This window comes from Cygnus atratus, chromosome 4 (genome assembly GCF_013377495.2).
Source record: "Cygnus atratus isolate AKBS03 ecotype Queensland, Australia chromosome 4, CAtr_DNAZoo_HiC_assembly, whole genome shotgun sequence".
NCBI classification, from domain to species: Eukaryota; Metazoa; Chordata; class Aves; order Anseriformes; family Anatidae; genus Cygnus; species Cygnus atratus.
The window spans coordinates 63906905-63928344 of record NC_066365.1 but is presented as its reverse complement, the minus strand read 5'-3'; the positions used below and the strand labels follow the sequence as shown (position 1 = coordinate 63928344).

Below are 21440 nucleotides of genomic sequence, written 5' to 3'. Positions count from 1 at the left end.
CATTTTGAGGTGAAAACTGTAAAAATATTTACTAACTTGTTCACATAACCAAAATAACACTGGAAAGCAGTATGTTTCTTTGCAACCAAATACCTTTACTTGAGTATAATTTACCAAGTAAGCACAGTGAACCAAATGTCTGGAATAGCATGATTCCCTAACTTATAGAACTGAGTAATTTTTGAAGGGTATTTTTCTCTTTCACATCACAGATTGTCTATTCTGAACATAAGGGCCACTTTATTTTTTTTGGTAAGTATATGAAAGATTTCTTTCTGCTCTTTTGTCCTTTGATAAAAATGAAGTACCAAATCACTCACATGTATGAACATACCTGTTGTTAACGTTATTGTTTCAGTGCTTAGCAATATGCCTGAAAAACATCTGCAAGCTGAAAATCTGAGTTCAGAAAAATGAAATGAATAGAAAAAAAATATATAGTAACAGCTGATTCTAGCTGTAAAGAGCAGATGGTACTCATCCATATGCTATTCTGAAAGTGGGAGGCCACACAATATATAAGCTATCAAGCAAGTATCAGATGTTCTAGCAAGAGAGCAAATACTGTATTTATTATCTAGAAAGTTCTAGGAGTACTTTATGAGCTCAATTGTCCACATTATTTACTATTCTCAGATAGGATAATTCTTCCAAGTACCAATAGATCAATGAATGTAAAGTGAATTCATCCTAGATGAAGATCTGTATCTGCAGAATCATTACAAACCATGTGGGATTTACTCCAAAGAATGCTGAAATGCTCTAAATAAGAGCATAAAGACCAAGGTTCTTCTACAGAAGAATTTCATAAGATAGTAAGCATGAGCTTACTGACCATGACAATAGCACTTGGTTAAACAATATAAACAAATGATGCTCAGCCTTCCACAGAAAGGCTAAAAATATTTAAAAGTTGCAACTTGATAATAATAAAAAAATACATTAATTTTCTGGTGGAAAAAACTTTTTACCGACCAGAAAGATGGGAAATTTATTTCTAAGCCTCTGTCTTGTCTCATTAAACTACCAGAGTGTTAAAAAATATCAGATATTTAAGTGTGAAACTTTTCTACTAAAGGGGTGTCATAAAATATCTCTTGAGAAGGAAGCAATAAGAAATAGCCATTCAGTCTAGAAAAGGTGATAAGGTAAAAGTCTACAGGATCACAAGAAACCTGAAGAGGGAGGAAGAGGATCAACTATTCCATTTCTTCCAATGGAAGACATAGAAGGCATCACAAAGCCAAAGGATGTAGTTATACACATGGCAGGTGGTAGACATGCAGATTTCTTTGCCAAATGATGCTGCAGACGTTAAAATTTTGCACAGTTTCAGACAGAGAATGAACAAATTCATGCAAGACTATGAAAATCTTAGAAACTATTCTCAGGAACATACTAAGCTGAAAAATTTTGCACTCCTTCTGGAAAAGTGTCTTACGTGCTTGCCTTGTTCATACTTTTCTTTAGACATTCTCTAACAGCCACTGCATTGGAGATCTGTTCAGAAATGGGTTCTTGTTTACTTACTTGCTCTTACTAAAACCCCAACAGTAGAAGGAAATGAAAATTAAGGTTAATTTTCATTAGTGACTTTCCCATTATAATAAATGATATTTTTGTTTACCATGACACTCCAATGGTATTGCACACTTCCCTGAGAAATAACTTTTTTCCTTAGTATGTGTATCATATGAACATCATTTCTGCCATATATAGGGTACCTTAGTTTAATAACTGTCACAATATATTTTTGAAAAAAACAAAGTCAAGATTTTAAGTCATCTGAAAATTGCTAGTGAGCGTTATTTGCCCTATCTAGGAAGATCCAGAAATACAGATTTCCCATTGGACTGCAGAGCTCTGGAATAAAAGAACAGAAGTACACACTATTCAGTTTTGATCTTTCTGTAGTAATTTAGGACTCAGAATCGTTACTCATGAGTCATTTTTGTTCAGACAGAATTTGTTCCACAGAAGCCAACACTAATAGTTTTATTCCATAAATAAGAGATGCATGATTCAACCCTTACTTAAATTTTACAAAGTTTGAAACTAAGATCACAGGAAGAGTTCCAGTGAACTCATTAGGCATGCTGTCAAAATGTTTCAAAGCAGCATTACAGATTGTCCCTAATGCTCAAGTTTCTGAAACCTGGCTGAACTGGATCTTATCTTTGTTACACAAAAGCATGATGAGGTTCATTCCTCTGTCTTTCCAGATCAATTAATTAGTATATGGATTGTGGGTAATGATCTTCTTCTTTCTATAAGCCCACCTCTACCCATCTAACAGAGGTCTTTCAGAAAGAGAAGATTTAACCCATGCAATTCATTGCTTTCTTAGTTCTACTGTGAATTAATTATGCCCTTTTATTAATTATGCCCTTCCTTTTATGCAAAATGAACAAATGAAATGTGTTATGTAACTGTATGTGAGTTAACTAATAACCGAAAAATGTTACAATGTCTTGCACACTGGGACAGAAATAAATACATGCAGCTGGTCACTGATCAGTAAGTACTACCTGTGTAGGCTACAATGGGAGAAGGTATAATGATAATGATGATAATGCAGCTTCAGGACCAGCTGCAGAGTGACATCCTTGAAACTGCAAAAAAATGTGGAAATCCATTGGACTCCAAATTTTCTTATGTTGGAATCTCAGAATAATCTTTTCATTCTTGTATTTATTTTACTCAAAATATTACTGTTTTGACTGTAGTGCCGTACTTGACTTGCTTGAAGGAAACACTGAAATTTTTTTCAGTTAGGGAATAATTCTGATCTATCTTGAAATGTTCAGCATTTCATTTATTTAAGGAAACATAAGGATAAGTAATTCCACAGAATTCATCTCTTATTCCTCACACACAGTTGCAATCTTACATCTGCAGCAGCATTTTTGTCTTTTTTTTTTTTAAATTAGCAAGTTTTACAATAGTTTGATTAGTTATTCAACTAAATTTTAGATCATAGAATAGCAATACAAAGTAATATTGCACACTAAGAAACCCAGTAAATTCTGAGATTTGCCAAGTAACTTCAATCTTCCATGAAGATATCCTAAGGTCCAAGTCCTCTTGTAGCCACTACTACTAAATTGGCACAGTTTCTCTCAGGTGCTCTCTGCTTCAGAAATTCTGGAACTTGGGGTTGGCCCAAGCTACCTAGGCAGACCAGTACAATAGTTTGGTTCCAGTTTTGGAACCTAAATATCATTGCTTGCACAAAAAGAAGTGCAGCTGCCCTACTCGGCCTTCTTTTCTTCTGCACTGATAGATTCTTGTATGATTAAACAGCATCAAGAGACTCATTCATCCATCTTAAAACATGGCCAATAATTGAAATTGCTTTCATATTCTGAAAGAGAAATGCTCCCAGCTGAGAGGTAGGAAAGTAGTTCAGAGCTCCTAAGCCCCACTAAACAAAACAGAGATAACCCCTCTCAGAGAAGTTTCACTGAAGATAAATCTGGCCCCATTAAAAGTCAACTAAAAATCTGCTGTTGAATTGCAGAGGAGCCAAGATATGATTCTTGGTAATTTCTTCTCAGCCACTGTAGTGTCAATTACCAATTTTTTCATAAAAAGCAAAGCAATGTTCAATACTATCAAGATATTCCTACTACTGTTGGGTATAAAGAAGAGGTGGAGAAGCCAACTAGGTAGCTGCTGGTACATTACAATGTTCTTTGGCTTTGAAAACAATAAGCATGGTGAAAAACAGAGAAGGAGATATGTTTTAAAAAAAATTCTGGAGAAAACAAGTAATATTAAAAAAAAAAAAACTGTCGATCTTGCATATATCTACAGACAATTTGCTCCAAAGGCAGTGGAAAGTAAAACAGGAAATTCTGAATAGTCTCAGCAAGGGTCTATGTGAAGCTAAGTGAAGAAAAATGGAATCTATTATGATAAATATTGAGGTAAAGGAGAAATGTAGGGAATTAATTTTAAGATGCTGAAAATACAACACACAAGAACATATTGATCTGCAGATTCTAAAAATTGGTGGAACGTGTTTGCAATATGCAACAAATTAGAACTCACTTCAAAACATTTTTATGGAAGAAACAAAGAAATGCTATAAGTAGCTGCACTTAAATTATTTAAGCTACTTAAAACAATTGAAGGGAAGTTCTTCAGAACTTTCAAGTCAACATTTAACTTTCATTAGGTATTGAAATAGCAAGAGCAGCTCTATTTCAGTCTAAACTACTTCAGTCTAAAAAAAACATATACCAGTAATACTAGAGACTTAGCTGAACCTACAGAAGGACAAGGGGATTGCAAGATTCAATTGCTCCACTCCTCTCTCCACTTGTCTCCCAGTGTACTACTAGCATTAACCTGTTAACATAAGCATTGATAAATGAACACCTAGCTACTAGACTCTCTCTATATATATTTAAAAAAACAGAAGCAATCCTACAATAATTGCCAACATTATAATTTGGTACTGATTGCAGTTTAGGCACTAGTTCTGACACCTAAGTAGGAATGCGTGTGTACTTGGGTTTTTATTACGTATGTGGCTATCACTGTGTGCTGCTATTACCTTTCCTTGTCTTACACCCCCTGAGGTCTTCTGACAAGGATTAAGTGATATTACTAACAAGCAATTTGTAAACATTACTGCCAGTGCAAGAATAGCTGGGCTTTGATGTACAAAGAAACATGAAAAATAGACATACCTGGTCCAATGCAGAACGATGCAATGATTGCAAGAATGCAAAATATACTGAGGTAAGGAAGCCAATGCACATTATTCTGGGAAGAAAAAAAGACATTAATGTTAAGTGTATTGTACTTATCTCCAGTATTAAAAAATCAGAAATAGTTTTTTCCACAATTCATTCTCTATTTCAGAATTTAGTCTAGGACTACTTTAGAAAATCACATTTCTGTAGAATTTTATTAGATTATTTGGATAGAAGGTCTTGCTCTCTGTAAGAGAAATATTAGCCAACCTCCTGCACCACAGAAATCACAACTCTAAAGGTCTACAACTTCTTGTGCTAAAGTTCAAGCCAATCTGGAAAAGAGTTTTTTCTTTCTGTTGCACAGATTCTGCACCTCTGTCCTCCTCAGATATTTCAAGCATGTTTAAAGAGCAGCTATGATCATCCACAGAGCTTCTAAGTTCTCCAGTTAAAGGCTGGGCAGAAGTCCAGATATGGAAGGCTGCCTTTGGGTAGGACAGCTGTATCCGGAACTTCACATAGCACATGAAAGCCACAGTCTAGGCATTTTTAGCCATAACCTTATTTTGCAGACAAGGAAGGTCATGTGTGCAAGTAACAGCTACTGGGAAAATCGAACAAGATATAAATGGTTCTTTAGTGGACTTGTAAATGGAATCACCTATTTTCCTCACAAGGCAATCTTTTTATTTTACTTCAAAGTAGATTTCTCTCAATTCATACCTCTAAATGATAGGAACATGAAATACTCTGCATGATTTCTACTGAGTTTTCAGGACTCTCTTTCTTAACTATCTACATGAATGCTTAATAAGAACACTATTAAGTAAGGAAAAACTCAGGGATTCCCTTTTCTTTCTCTCTCTCTTTTTTTTTTTTTCATCAGCAAAGTTTAAATACTGCTTTTATTAGAATTTTACTATTTTTGCAAATTTGATCAAGGTACATATAACTGTAATATCACCCTAAGTGGCACTGTAAAATAAGTATTTATTTATTTCAATACTAAATAATGACCCCCATTTTCTTATAGTCTGTCTATTATGCAGAAAACATGCTAGTGGTCTCCTAGGCATTAACAGAAAGCAAGTGATTTGTAAACCTACTGAAATTACACATTCTGGAGTTCCCATCTGTAGTGGGACTTGTAGTGAGCTCACATCCAAAGACTCTAAAGGCACTGAGAGAGGGAATGTGCAAATACAGAGTAGATACAAACTGCCCTGAGATCAAGCCTATTTGTACCCTCTAGTATTGAAGATATTGAGACACTTCTGAAAAGAAGTAAAACAGAAAAGCACTCAAACTTCAGAGATTTCCAATAGCTGAATGTCCTCATGTATAAAACTATGTTTTAAAAGTTTTGGAAGAACACCTTTTACTCAGCTTACAAAACTTGTATTAATAGCTCTCTTCTGAAGAGCTGTCTTATAGCTGTCATGACAGGTATGTGAAGTAAAGATTTATTGTGTTACACACACAGGTAAGTCAAATAAAACTTTGCAATGGTCTTGCATGCACCTGCTCATCAAAACAGACTCTCTTCAGCCAAGAAGTATGATTTGAAAGTCATATTAATGGAAAAACATGGAAATAAACAACAGCAGAAAAAACAGCTTGCTGAAAGATCACCCAAAACCATGTTGTTCCAAACTGTCAGTTTTACATCTTAAGGCCCTCAAAAATTGAAGGAAACTGCATGACTATGAAAATGGAAGCTAAACAAGGAAAAATGATTTAGGCTCAGTATTTAGATTGTTTTAATGGTTATCCTTTGACCATTTGAAAGAGCTGGAGAACTAACTGCTAATAACATCTGAAAACTTAAGAGCAGATGTTCTGCAAAGGCCAAGTCTTTATATTTTTAATAAAAATATGTGACTTGATAGAAGAGTAAACATGGATACTTATCCAAGCCTAAGTATAATGATGAAATAGTATGAAAGAAGACTGCTTTACAAGCAAGGATAAAAACACAGAATATAACATTTCCCAACTATGGGTAAAACTGTCTTCATGATAGTTCATGATATGCCTGAGTCTTTCATTTGATGAGACATGAATGTTCCAAAGCCCCTATGGTTTCTTAATGCAAAACCTGCTACAGCTAACTACAGTGCTTTGAAAACACCAGATTTATAAACAAGCAAAAGACAGACCTTTGAATCCTTACATCAAACCAATTAAAAGGATTGCCTTATAGAGGAACACTGGGGCAAACAAGTATCAAGTACCTGGTGTTTAAAATAGACAAAAGAGAGAACGAAAATATCTAATGACTGTACTGTTACCTGTAAAGTCAGAGACACGGTAAGAATTGCAAAGAAGACAATCATCAACCCAAAACCTCCGATGAGAAGAGGCCTGCGTCCCAGTCGCTCAATAACTAAGCCCTGGAAAACAAAAATTGGCATCAGACAATGTAATATGCTCTTTTGGTAAGTATGAAGACCAAAACTAAAACTAACTGAATTGATTTTGTACTACATATCAGCTATGCTATGTTCATAATTCTCCTCACAATTATGTTTACACAATTATGTTTACACAATTCTACATTGATTTAACTGCTTACAAATTTGCACCAAATTCCTATAATAATATTCTTAAAATATACAATTTTTAAATGTCATATTTTGAAAGAAATTAATTCCTTGCTTTTGCATTTCAACTATTTCTTAATTTCAACAGCTCATTCAACATCTCTTTCAACATAAACTTGAAAGGTTTAAGCAAAAAAACTTTTTAGCTTAGATTAAGTAATTTTTATTAATCTAAAATTTGTTTTTAATTTCTGGTTCACCTGAATTCAGAAAAAAAAAAAACCAAAAAACATTTAGTCATCATCTAGATTTCACTTGAATAGCCATATTAATGAAATCCATCCGTCAGAAAACCTCACTAGGACAAGGGATTATAGAACAGATACCTGTGCATTCATGCACAATTTGGATTTATATTTAACACCTTAAGATAACACAACATTGTTAACAGTCAGAAAATCTGAATACTTTTCTGTTAGAAAAGAACACAGTGAAAAGATTCCTGAAAAGCTGCAACATGAAACTGAATTTTCTTTGCTAGTCAGACTCATTAAAATAGGCTAATACCTATTTTAGATCATAATATTTTCTAATACACTATTCTTGTTGACAACTACCATAATTATCAATTACAATTGGCGTTGTTATGAGAACGATAAAACAATTCTATGAAGCCCAAAATGTATCATTTTGAATAACTTAAAGTCAGAATCATGTGACTGTTTGTCACACTGTTATTTGCTAGAGACTGAAATCCCTCTTTCAGACATCCTTCGAGCAAAAGATTAAATGAGCAAATAAAATGAAATCTGGAGCAATACCCTTAATTTTTGGAGACAACATACACTTCCACTGTGAGCATCTAGAAGAAATGTGTTACAGGAAAGCACACAGTTGTTCAAGGAGGAAATGCCTCGTGTGTAAGCACTTCTCCCACAATGTCAGTTTTACCAGTAGTTTTTAGAAAAGGCTTCGAAACATGCCATCCTCATTACCCTGAAGAGGTGGACTTCCACACCAGAGAGTACCATGACATGGCAGAACACAGCTAGCAGCTCTGCAGCTAGCTTTAGCATTCCTTATTTATTTAAATGAGGAAATATACTCATTTTGACAGTTACCACAGATTCCATAACATAAGTTATTTCAGAGCAGTGTTTAAAATAGACCCGCTCTGATGTTATTAAGGTTTCACGTTGTACTCATGGAGTCCAAATGTTCTAAAACTGCAGCTGCTGTGCCGTCAAAACCCTACAAGATGCCAAATATTTTGAATGTTGATTAATGAATCCATCTTGCAAATACATGTGGCCACACATAAACTTAACCAAGAGACATTTTTTATAACTATGAAGGATGTAAATTTATCCAATGGGTCCATTAGAAGATGGAGACTTCTGCAGTGTGTTCAGCAATGGATGCTGCACATGTAATTTGTCATACCAGTGACTTTCCTTTACTTTTTCAATTACAGACTGGTGGTTGTGATTAAACAATCTTTGTGTTACACCAGCTGGTGGGTTTTGTATTAAAAAGGCATGAAGGATGAATGTTTCTCTCAGAGGAAAAATGGTTCATATACAGAGCAAAATGTGGAAAAAAGTGCTAGACAGTTTCTGGCTCTCAACCTCAAGGTAAAGCAAACCCCAGTAAGAGAGGACTCCAAGGAGATACATACAAACTCTTGTGCCTACATACATTGAGAATAAGTAGTCTGGACATATCTGGAAATCTAGGTGGGTTGGTGAGGAACTCCCAGTTTTAATTGAGAGCAGCAAAGCACAGACACAGTTACAGCAGATCTGCAAGCTCCATATGCTTTTTACAGAAGAGAATAATACTTGCTAATATATATAAATTCTATCTTATCCAGAGATGAGTGGGGAAGACAACAGAACAAATCCACATGAAACAGTTCTTTTCCGTGAGCTAATGCCAGGTTTCCCAATCTTTCATCGTCCTACAGAGTCATTGTTATTTATTTAATACAGCAGCACTGAGGAACTTGAATGCTTCAACTTATGGGTTCTTCCTGCAGTTTCTGCCCTAAAGAATTTGCAACTATAATTCCTGGTGGCATTTCTTGTGATTTATAGAATGGACCAACTTTGTTCACTGGAGAAAGTAAACAGCAATTTTGTACTTATTCACACAGATACTGTGATGTACCGAAATTGCTGGAAATTGTATAATCATTTTCAAAGTTAATCCTAAATAAATCACACTAACAACTCTACAAAATCTACAGAATACTGACTAAGAAGGCTTCTCCATTAGACATGATTAACTTTCCCAGTTATAGGGAGAAACAACCTGTTTCCAGTTTAAAGCTAAGGAAACCTCTAATTTGTTCAAATGCATGGCCCACCTCTTGCATCACCAATTCAAACCAAACAAAACACCCAGACATCTGCCTATGGCACAGATTCAAATGAGTCTCTGCTGAAATGGGATTCTGCACTGAGTCAAGCTCAGGATAAGCCAAGTGCAACAACCAAACCCCTGCTCCCTGCCTGGCCGTGAATTACAAGGCTGTGCTACAGTGAAAAGCTACACTAGCATTTGGAAAGCCATGGCTCCGTGCCTTTGCTACTGGCCTGAGCAGGGATGCAGGCAGTCAGGAGGCAAAGCAGAAGCATCCAGGGAGCATGAACAGGTCAAAGCTGTTCAAACGGGAGCCAGTCCACACCAGAAAAGCCTCTCAGAAAGCCCCATCTTTCATCAGGGCTAAAAGGATTTTTTGATTTGTTTAAGTACACAGATGCTTCAGCAGCCATTCCATGAAGTTGTTTAGGTTAACAGTATTTCTAACTAAAATTAAGTTCCCAAATTAATTTATTTTTGAGGATTTCTTAAGAAAACCTATGACAATGCATCAGTATTTCAAATTTCTGTTCCCATTTTCTTGATGGAAACAAATGCTCAAATAAACCCTGAAGATTCCCTGGTTAAAAAAAAAAAAAAAAAAAGTACATAAGGTTGTAAACAGACGACAAGTTCATTTTTGGTTTTAATTATACAAATCCAAATCTTGTTATCTTGCAAAACCCACTAAGATGCTTATGACTCATAGGAAGTAGAAAATGATTCACCAGTTTTCAAGTATTTATAGTTCTGAATGCTCCACTGGTAAGCACTGGCATCACTTACCTATTGAAGACCTGCAACAAGTCAAAATATACTATGTGGTAGAGTAAATGAAATAACAAGAAATTCAGCATATGCTCAAGTATAGCCATAAAAAGAATCTTACAACTGTTTTCTGTGATAGCGCACTGAATTATTTGCCAAATTGTGTATGCTGATACTTATGTAAGTGTGATCATAAACATGCATTTGTAGAAACCTATACCCAGAGTCATGGTAATTAACACAGCTGAAATTATTGAAAATGTGTAAAAAAATATTGCAATCAAAATCTCTCAACACAAACATTTGCTGATAATAAGGCAACCAATATGCAAACTAAGTTAACAGTTAACATAACTTTCTTTTGTCTGGCAGGAACCACTTGTGAATAAAGTTTAAAAAGCAAACGTCAATCTTTTCACTTGAGTCAGCTGCTGATACTGGGGCTGACATAATGAAAGCAGAGTGCATTAGAAAAGATCAGACAAGCTGGGGAAAAAATGAATACGTAAGCGAGTTCTACAGCCCAAAGGGAGATCTATTACTTACATATTTCCTGGCCCCAAATCATACTAAGAAAACCCTATTAGATTTTCTTCATTTCTCAGCTCTATACAGAAATCGGATCTATATGTTAACATAAAGAGTAGCCATACTTTCTTTCTCATGTATTTTGGGTATAGATCTAAGCAAGACTATGTCTAGATTCAGACAATGCAACAAGCCAACTCTGTGTTATTTTCATTTTAAATAGCTGTGCTGAAATGAATAATCACATTTACGTTGCTGTCATGTCTATTTATGACACGGTGCATAGTATCTTGCATCCAGGAGAAGGAGAGTAACAAAAGACTGGGGGTTACAAATGGGGTCTGATTCCTATTGTTCTGTATATCTTTTTGCTGTATGAATCATACAATTGCAAAACAAAGAAACAGGGTGCTTTATTTAAGCCCCTAAATTGGACTGTGGTGGCCTAGCACTGCATTTCACCACATAAGTGCAAACCTTAAATCAGTCTGTGCCTTCCTTGCCTCTCATATCACTACCTGTATCTATGTTAATGCCACAATGGGATACCTCACACCTTCTGTAGGTACCATTATAGGGATCACTATTAAGCAAAGGATTTTCTAAGTTTTTCTTAGAACTTTATAACTTTCTATTTTGCAGTAAAGTATCCTTAATCATCTTGACCTGGTAGTGGATTTTTCCATTCACAGAGCACAGGGTCTCCATATGCAACTCCTGTTGAACCATCACGACCAAGACGCAGCCCATGTAGGGATTTGCTCTGGTCTGCTGCCTTTGCCTCAGTAGTGCCTGGGAACAGCTCTTAGGCAGCACACAAAAAAAACACACTAATGCCTGTTGTGTCCCTTCAACAAAATGCAGGTATTCTTGAAGCAAAGGTCCTTCTGTTTATGATTTATTTGTTAAAAATGCCAGGTTTTGTCTTGTGCGAAGTACACATTTCTAAAAGATAGACTAGGTCCATGATAGATTACCATAGCTGGTGTTTTATTTTCTAATGATGGTATTTGAATGCCCTGATGTAGATCAGTCTGAACAGACTGAAAAAAAAAATCAAAAAACATTTCAGTGTTTGAAAGCAGATGTCTTTAGAATTTTCAATTTCTGAATATGTCCTGCAGAAAGATTTGTACCAAAGAAATGCAGTCTCTAACCCACCATCCCTCAGGACTTAGGGTTGTTATTGTAGGGTAGACTTCCATAAGGAGGCTTTTTTTTTTTTTTTTTTACCATTCCTTCCTCACCTGTAATTTTGCCTATCCACAAGTACACAGCTGTAATAAAATCATTAAGAACACTAATTTCCTCATCTAAAAATTATTGTGTTGACCATTTCTGGATTAAGCTTGTATGCATTAACAGGATCACAATCTGTGATTCACCCTGCAGTGAATATGCGTCTGCCTACACTCCAGCTGTCGGCAAATACCATGGTCTGGGAAGTTTCTTGGTCAGTATCTCTTTTCTACTAATTCTTTATGGTTCCTTTTCTCCAATATAATGGCATAAATCCAAGCATTTTTCCACTCACAAATTTGCTCCATAAAGATTCCACACATTTACATTTGAAGCTGTGAAATGAGGATGAATTTGCAACTAGGGAGTAATTAGTGACTCCCTGCATATAAAATAATTCAGTATTTTATATTCTAAATGAATCATTGAGTTTTTGTTTTTTTCGTGTTACTTTTTAGACATGCTCACTAATGCTTTTGTGGGTCTGAGTAAAGTAAATCATCTAAAATTTCACAAAATTTAAATATTACATAGGCAAAACAGATTAGTGTGACAGGCAATTTTGGAAGCCAACTGTTTGTTCATGGAGGCAACTATTTGCAGTTTCGTAAAATTATAGATGATGAGCTGCATAAATATTTCTCTTGGATGAAATTAACAGTCTTCAGTGCCAGGTCACTTTTCCCACCAAATCATCCTTTTCTACCTCAAAATTTATTAGTAAAAATGAGGCTTTCATAACCTTGATTAGTGAAAATCCCAGAAATCTTGTGAGTCAATGGCAGCGTCTAAGAGCACTGGATCTGGGCAGACAGAGCACCTACCTTCTATTACATGGGGAGAAGAAAGACAGAGCCTGACTCTTGCCTTCTCCCAAGTACTAGGATAAATTATTAACCAATCAAACAGTCTGACAGCAGCTAGAAGATACTAAGGTGGTCAGAACAGTCAAAACAGATTTGTTCAGTGCAGATCAGTGTGACTTCTTTCACTGTCAGGGAGAAAGCTGAGTGGATGAAAAGAAAATGAAAAACATGATAGATTTTGACTTCAGCAAGCCTTTTGATGCAGTTCCACATGACATTTTGTTTTTGTGCGTATTATTTTTTTCTTTCCCAACATACAGCACTGTGTACCTTTCATTGCTGAATTTCATCTCACCAATTTCAGGCCACAAGCCCTGTTTTTTTAGATCTTCTATAGTTATTGCAAACATTTTTGAGTTTCTCAACCTTGGTGAGCTTGGATGAAGCAGGTGATTATAAAAGGCTGTTTATTACCTCACCCATGTTACTAATGAGTTTTAGGACTAACTGGCCCAGGACAGATCTCACTAGATATTTCTTTGTATGACAGTGAAGTGTTGATAGCTACCTCTCTAAGGATAGTTTCGCAGTTAACTCAGTATCCACACTGCTATGATTTCATACAGCCCACACCTACTGTATCTGATATTCTCTAATCTCAACACGAGGGACTTTTTCATAAAATATGTTGTTACACTGGGAAATTCACTGCCTTAGAATGCCGTGGGTTCTAAAAAGTTGAAAAGTAACTAGACAAATAGAAAGAAAAAAGTCCATCAAGGTTATTAAAGACTGAGATATTACCTTCTAATTCTTGTACTCCTTGTGCAGGAGATTGTCAGGGTCAGGAGAAGCCAGGGGAGCAAAGGGGGGGAAATGCCAAGTTTGCCCCATTCTTGTATTGTCCTCTACTTACACACTATTGGGGATTATGGGTAGATGAAGGCTGATTCTGATCTAGTGCAACAATGTCACACAGGACTGCATTACAATTCTCACTAAAAATCATGTTACAACAAGGCTTCCTAAGAACCCTCAAGATGAAACTATTCCCCGCCCATTTTTTTTTCACTTACCACAAACTGGCTGTTATTGGAAGGTATTTCTTCCTGTACTGACACCAGTGTAGCCACAGAGTTTCAATGGAGACAAATTGCATTACCCTTTGTATACAATGGAGGAAATGGGTTGGGGATGAGGACGCTTACTGATGTGTCTGGGATACCCTTGTCTTAAGATGTGTTGTTTTCTGAGCAAGAAATTCCTTCTTGTGTGTTAAAATCTATTAACATTAAAGGAAACAGAGAAAAAGTTGAATGCCCCTTTCTCATGACATCCCAGAGTAGAATAACATTATCTCCCTCAAATCATGCTTAAGAAAGCTAGTTGTCTTGACTTCTCCGTGATATGGCAAAGGATTTCCTATGTTCTTCTGTGTTCTACTACTGAATTATATTTTAACTCATTCCACAGCTTGCACGCGCAAAAAAACTTTGCACGGCTTGTCTCTGTCAGAGGCTTTGGAAGGCACATTGGTAAAAACTTATGCAACACCTTATGGGAAATGCTTAAGGCATAATCTTCTCTACGTAGTCATAGCTAGTCTCTTTCCGTGAGCATTACATAAAGACCAAATGTGGTGCCACAGATGGCAAAAATGGAAACAGGATGCTTAATCTGAGTAAGATTCCTTTTATTTTATGGTGGTTTAGGGAATCTTCTCACAAATTTCCTTCTGTCTCTATCTATCAGCCTATTACCACACTGAAGAAAGACTGGCAAATTGTTATTTCTGTCCATTAAGAATAGGACAACAAAATTAAACTAACCTCAATTACTGACAAATACAAAAAAGGCACAGTAACCACTCTTACCAAAGTTTAACTAAGTTTGTGGAATTTAAAAAACAGACTTCTAATAAACAAGTATTTACCAGGGAATGTTTTAGTTATATTGTATCCTGCTTCAAAGCATGGTGTCAAGCTAGATGTCTTCCCTCTGTGACATGTCTCCCAGTTGGAAGTCTATTCAATATTTCATTCCATCTATTTCTTTAGCTTTTATTCAGGGCTCATCAATGGATGAACCCCAATTATTCCACTACAGTTCAGAGTCTTTGCACATGACTATCTAACATACATATAATGATCAGAAACAGTACATGATTCCATTGTGGATCTCTCCAAAAGCTATTCTATTTACCAAAAAAAAAATGTATATATATATTTTTTACTGATTATGATTCTACCATTACTGATAGAAGGAGTATTTACTGAAACCCTGGAATTTTTTAGTAAGAGTCTAGTCTCTGCTGGCAAGCACAATAAAAATATACAAGGAATATTAATTTGTCTCCTCACTTTCTCCTGCTTCTCCCATTTTTTCCTCTGAGCAATGTCGATAAGACATACACACCTGACTCCATATTTAACACTGTTAAATGTATACATATATATATATATTTTTTTAAACAGCAAAAATTGCAGCTGAGAAGTTGGAAGTGGAAGGAAATTTCCCATCCTTAGTTCTAGGCATGAAAGAAGTTTAGAGGAACTTCTTCATAGAAATATGAAGCTGTAAAACTTTCCATTGAAAAAATGAATTCATGATATTGTTCCTTTAAACAGCAGCAATGAAACATCTATGAAGATTACTGAAATAAAATTAAGGCTTTTCTCTTGAACTGAAAGAGCAAATTTGAAGGGGGTGGGGATATTAATACATCAGCATTTCCAGAGGCACAGAAAGTAGACTGAACAGAAAAAATATTAAATATACTCTTCTCATGCATAAAAAGGTTACCACACATACCAGGAACCAAGGTAGACACAACCACCTCATTATATATGAACAGAGTGCTCTGAATAAGCTCCACAAACTGATAGCACAGAAGCAACTGAAGATGACAGACCCTATTTATAGAATGGCTTTAATATCATGGAATCATGTCCATGTAATTTTCATCTGTTTCCACAAAGGAGGTGTATTCTTCACTTAAATTACTGTAAGAAAGAAGCGTTTCTGGAGTATGCAAAGAAGAAATTGTAAGAGGTAGGGATTTCCATTTTTAACTATTTCCCCAAATTAAAAAGAAAAAAAAAAAGTGAAAAGTAGATGGTTTGTCCAAAAACAGACTGGTGGAAATTTACAAAGATCAGAATAAAAATATATTTGTGACCTTTTAGATTCCTTATGTCCTAGACTATAACAAAATAAATTTGATAGCTGGACTTAGTTTAACATTTTATAGGTCATAAGCAGTTGCTCTGCCACTGGAAAGTATTTTTGCTGAAGCCATTCTTCTGACATTTAAAAATGCTTGTCTGCTGTGTCCCGTATTTTGCAAATTCACTTGGTATAGAATATATGAAGATACGAAAAAAGTTCTAGCAAGGAATGAAAAGAGTATTTGCTTGTTTGAAACTTTCTGTTCCAAAGACCTGTTCTTTGTTTCTTATATATCGCAGTGCAAACAGAAATGAATTTCCTTTAGCAATCAGTGGTGTAGTCACCTACTGAAACTTGCAGCTTTAAATTGTTTGTTTAACCCATACTTTTTCCTAATCAATTTCTCCATTTTGAAGAGGGAAAGAAAAAAAAAAGAAAAAAAAAGAATGTGAATGGATAATTTTTTGTACCTTTTGTAACATCCTCTTCTATGTTCAGCACATGGTAAAGGTACATTACCTACTGAGGAGCTCATGGATTATGAAAGGATGCCTGCTTGCCCTCAGTGAGTGAGACAGCAGAATGTAACACAACAAGCGACAATTTTGCTGTAGTGTGCTCGCTTTTCCAGTGAGCCAGGTGACAAACATTTACTCCCATATTTTAAATGGCTGAAGAATTTCCTGCACTGTTCATAAGTTGCTATAGAATAAGTGTCAGAACATGTGGAACAGACATACTTCTCTTTTTGGAGTCCACACTCAATGCCCCCTCCTGTACTATGCCCAAACCTTCACCAGCAACACTGCCTCCTTTCCAGCAAGTACATGGGAAGACTCTAAGATAAACTGCTACAATAGCCACTCTAGCAGGTAATTTATGAGTTATTACCTATGGTTCTTTGGGCCTTGCTCTTACAGCCTTCCTCCTCCTTACTCATACAAAGCACAACTGGGTTTAGGGTTAAACCGAGAAATAATATATATTTTCAGTTACTACACTAAATCTTCAAAATACCACTTTGTTTATTTTCAACCTGTATAAGGAAATAAAATCAGTCATTTAAATATTAAGCACATTAATGGACTTCTATAACTGCACTTACAGAAAAAACAGCAGCCAAAGTCTCAACAGCACCAGTGCTTAGAGTAACATATGGAATTGTTTCAGGATTGATCCCAGCTTCACTGAAGATGTTGTTTGTGTAGTACCATATCTATATCAGAGAGAAGAAAAAGAGATATTAATCATTGTGGCTTGAACTATAAGCTATTAGCATTCAGTTCAAGCATCTCTTCTGCCGGAGATCAGACTTGTTAAAATACAGAGCACTACTGAACGATTGAGGGCTGGCCAGGATGGCAAATGAAGGGAAAGTGCAAATTTCAGGTGGATTAGTCACAACACTGTTACACTTCTGCTTGGAGACTCAGATAGAATTACAAGTAGCTTTAACTCAATTTGCCTTAATTCACTTCAGGAGTAAATCAAAGAAACTCACTTTAACTCACTTTGAACAATAGGATACAAAAAGGTTTCATGTGGCTGAGCCACACCACATAAAACCAAATTTGGGTGGCATTACAGAACTCTTTATTGGCATGTAACAACAGAGGCCAGAACAGAAAAAAGAAAAAAAAAAAAAGAGAGAGAGAGACAGAGAGAGAGACAGTGAGAGGCACCATGTAAACTGCTGCTTTCTGGACAGAAGGTGTGAGATTTATCTTTCGCTTCACTGCAACATGGACATCTGCAGTTAAGTAATCACCATAATCTTTCTTTATTATCAACAGAGAGGAAAGATACCGTTAGATTGAGTCATTTGGTGAACGGTAAATAACAGTTTTTAGGATGAAATGAACCACAGGCTAGAAGGACCTGCCATTAACAGACAGAAACACAAGCATGCCAACTTAGAGGAGGACATTCATGTTTGGTCAATAAAACCATATCCAGTGACAGTATCCAGAGAGAGCATATATAGTGGTAATACTTCAAAATAAAAAGTCTGGTAAGTATCACAGACCCATTCACATCACAAAGTATGAAAACCATATAATATTTATGCTGGGCTTGGGGTTACAACAAAGAACTAGCCAAAAAATTTGGCTGCCAAATCCATGCAAGCAAGGAGAGACTGACTTGGAGAGAGAAAAGATAACAGATTCACTGGAGGGGATGAAGAACAATTGAAACAATTGATTATCAGAAAAAAGCCTTGAATTTGTAACACATAGCTGATTACCTGTGATAACAAAATTGAAAGCCAGAGATAACGCGTGGCAGAGATAGTGATGACACTAAACATAAAAACAGCAGTGATATTTTTTCCATATACTGTCCATGTGACAAGCCTTAACAGGGTAAGCACTGCTAAAGAAAAGACTTTTCTGATGAATGAAAGTGTTTTTATCACAAGAGGAAAACATTGCTGTCTGCCAGCATATTATGCACATGCTACATCTGTTCATCAAAGTGCTAACTTGGTAGCTTTGTTAAAGAACAGTAATTCTAAATTCCCAACTAACCCTACAGCAAAGCTGCTTGTCCTGGACCAAAGGAGAAAATCCATATTATCTTACATAAAACAAAAGCAAAATAAAATACCAAGGACTGAAAACTCACCTATACCACCTTACAGAAAAGGGGAAGCTGACTTAAGAATATTATGCCCACTACTGCTACATCAGCTGGCACCAAAACAGATGCAGGGACAGTAAGTGATAGCAGCAAGTTTTGCTATATGAAGTAGTCTGCCTTCGTGTCACATGTGCTGGAGTTAATTACACATTTCTTTGGCTTGCTGAAACAAAGCGCAGACTGAAACAACAAAGTATCAGCTCCAATTCCCTCTGAAGAGTTTGTCACCCCTAACAAAAATTTTGGGACCTGTTACTCTGACATCCTACACACCTCTCCTCATCTGCCTACCCAGTGATTACAAGGAAAACAATGGAGCACAAAAATGTCATTTTTCCACATACTACAAGTTAACAAGTTTGTTAAAAAAAAAAAAAATTAGAAACTATGTAAGACATTTGGTTCTCGTTGTCAGTCTTGCATAGCAGGTAGAACTTCTAGAAAATGATGGCAATATTGCAGGTATACAGATCTTGAAAAAGAACAAAGAAAAAAAAAAAGATGCTAAAGAGTCTCTTAAGCAGAAAACTCCAGAATTCATTTGCAAAAAATAACAACTATAACTCAGAAAGTTTCCCAAGTGGCTTTACAGAGAAAAATGACCGATCATCGATCCTAAGAGTAGTAGTAAAACAGCTAGATTAAAAAATTGTCCCAGTGAAGACAGGATGAGGTTCTGAGTTGCATTCACTAGCATCTGTAACAGCACAAAAAACAAATCAGGGTAAAAATTAACAAGATGTATGCATTTAAAAACAATAAAAGTGAATGTTTTTCAGCCTGTGTATCATTAAACAAGGAAATACATTATTCTAGGATATAACCGAGACAAATTTACTATACTAATGATGACTACTTTACTTTCACGTAAGTTATTTTTTAACATGGCTTTTGTTAATGAATGGTTTGGGCTAAACATTTTGCAATGAAACAGATGTGGAAAATGGGGCAGAAGGTACCAAAACCCAGAAACAACTGCTGTCTAGTTCAAATCAATACAGGAACATCTGACTTCTTATGGTGGGTTTCTGTTTCTTCACAGACTGAAGCAACACTTCACCATAGCAGCCAGCTAAATGTTTGCCATAAGAAAACAGCTACATCTCTGCAGTCTGAATTCTATGAGTTTGGAGCCATTTCAGCATTCCTGTCTGTAGCATACAAGTAGCTGCATGAAAGTTAAGTTATCTTTGCTTACCATAAGCTTTCACTCCTATAAGCTCTTAGCTTAAAGTGGCATGTGTTATACCACCATTGGTGGTGTTACCAAACTTCTTCACACCAGGGACCTCTCTAGCACTCACTCCATTTTGCAGTCTTTCTCTCTCATCCAGCTCCCTACGTACATTCCTTCCTGAAGACTTCAATTCTTCCCTTCAAAAAGGGAAAATAAATCACTGAAAAAAAGATGGGCAACAACACATGCATATGATGTTGCATGCTGTATGCATACTGATCCCTTCCTACAACTTGATGCCAGGTCTTCTCTAAAGCAAGCTTGAATAGCACACTACATTTTTTTGTTTGTTTTTGTGTTTTTTTTTTCATACGAAAACATACATTTCTGCATGAACCCCCATCCACAGCATGATTTCTTGCCATTGGAAACACAGAACCTTGGCTAAAGTAGCTACGTACCACAAATAAACTTTATCAGATGAAAATAGACTGATACGGATTCATTTACTTTTTTCAATTTAGGTCAGACTGTCTGGTATTCCATTATAATTGAATAGATTAATATGATCAGGACTTCACCATTATTTCTGTTCCATGTAGAAACTGATGAATGTACTGTTTTTAAACAAAACGTTTTTTTTCATTATAAACTAAAACCTTAAAATGAAGTAAGTATTCTCAGATACCAGCAGGATGATTACAGAAGTCTGCCATTTGGTAATTTCCCCTGAGCGTGACCTGAGACTCTCCCCTGAAAGAGGTCCAACTTTCCCATATGCCCTACCCAGATGGCAGTTGTTGAAAAGACCAGACTGACTAACAGGGTACTATAGACAAAGAGAAGGATGAGAGCTATGACTTAGATGCTTCCGCAGCCAGTTAAACCTTGCTGACAGTGACTCACACCCAGCAGGAGACTTAGACACAGCCAGACAAACTGAGAACCGGGTTCAGCAGTTAACTGTCACATCTGTACCTGTCCTTTAACTTCTGAGCCTCAGGTGACTTATCAAGGTCAGTCTCAACAGCCAAGCAGAAGAGACAAGGAACTGAAACCTGAGCTCTTAACTGAGTGGCGCAACTACTTCTCTTTGATCGCATTCATCATTTGCCTTTTTTTTTTTTTCTTTTTTTTTTCTGGATGAACAAGTTAAACAATCCATTTCAGAATGTAAATTGTGTGTGAATTTTTTTTTTTTCATGTTTAGTGGCATTATACAGTTGGAGAAACAAAGTAAAAATAATAACAATAAAAAGATAAGGCTTGAAATAACCAACTTGACACCCAGGTTTCCTGACAAAAGCAGTTTTTCTGAGGTGTGATCTCAGAGAGCAAACCCCTAATGATACTTTAAAACAACTTCTGCATTCATTTTGGTCTATACGTCTCACCCCCTGACACACACACACTCTAGCTATGAGAGTGTGGTTCTGCTCTACCAAAGAATACTGGACAATTTCTGTCATTTATTAAATATTCTCAAAGCCACAAAACTCTT

At 36.0% G+C, this 21440-nt stretch overlaps 1 protein-coding gene across 1 annotated transcript in view; it reads right to left on the bottom strand.

The window, feature by feature from the left end:
- Positions 1-21440, bottom strand: part of SLC2A9 (solute carrier family 2 member 9) — a 100969-nt gene that overhangs the window by 33113 nt on the left and 46416 nt on the right. The window contains exons 8-10 of the mRNA XM_050710672.1: positions 17228-17338; positions 6998-7099; positions 4698-4773 (exon numbers count right to left, since the gene is read on the bottom strand). Of these exons, the coding sequence (XP_050566629.1) occupies positions 4698-4773; positions 6998-7099; positions 17228-17338 (289 nt within the window). The remainder of the gene's footprint in view (positions 1-4697; positions 4774-6997; positions 7100-17227; positions 17339-21440) is intronic.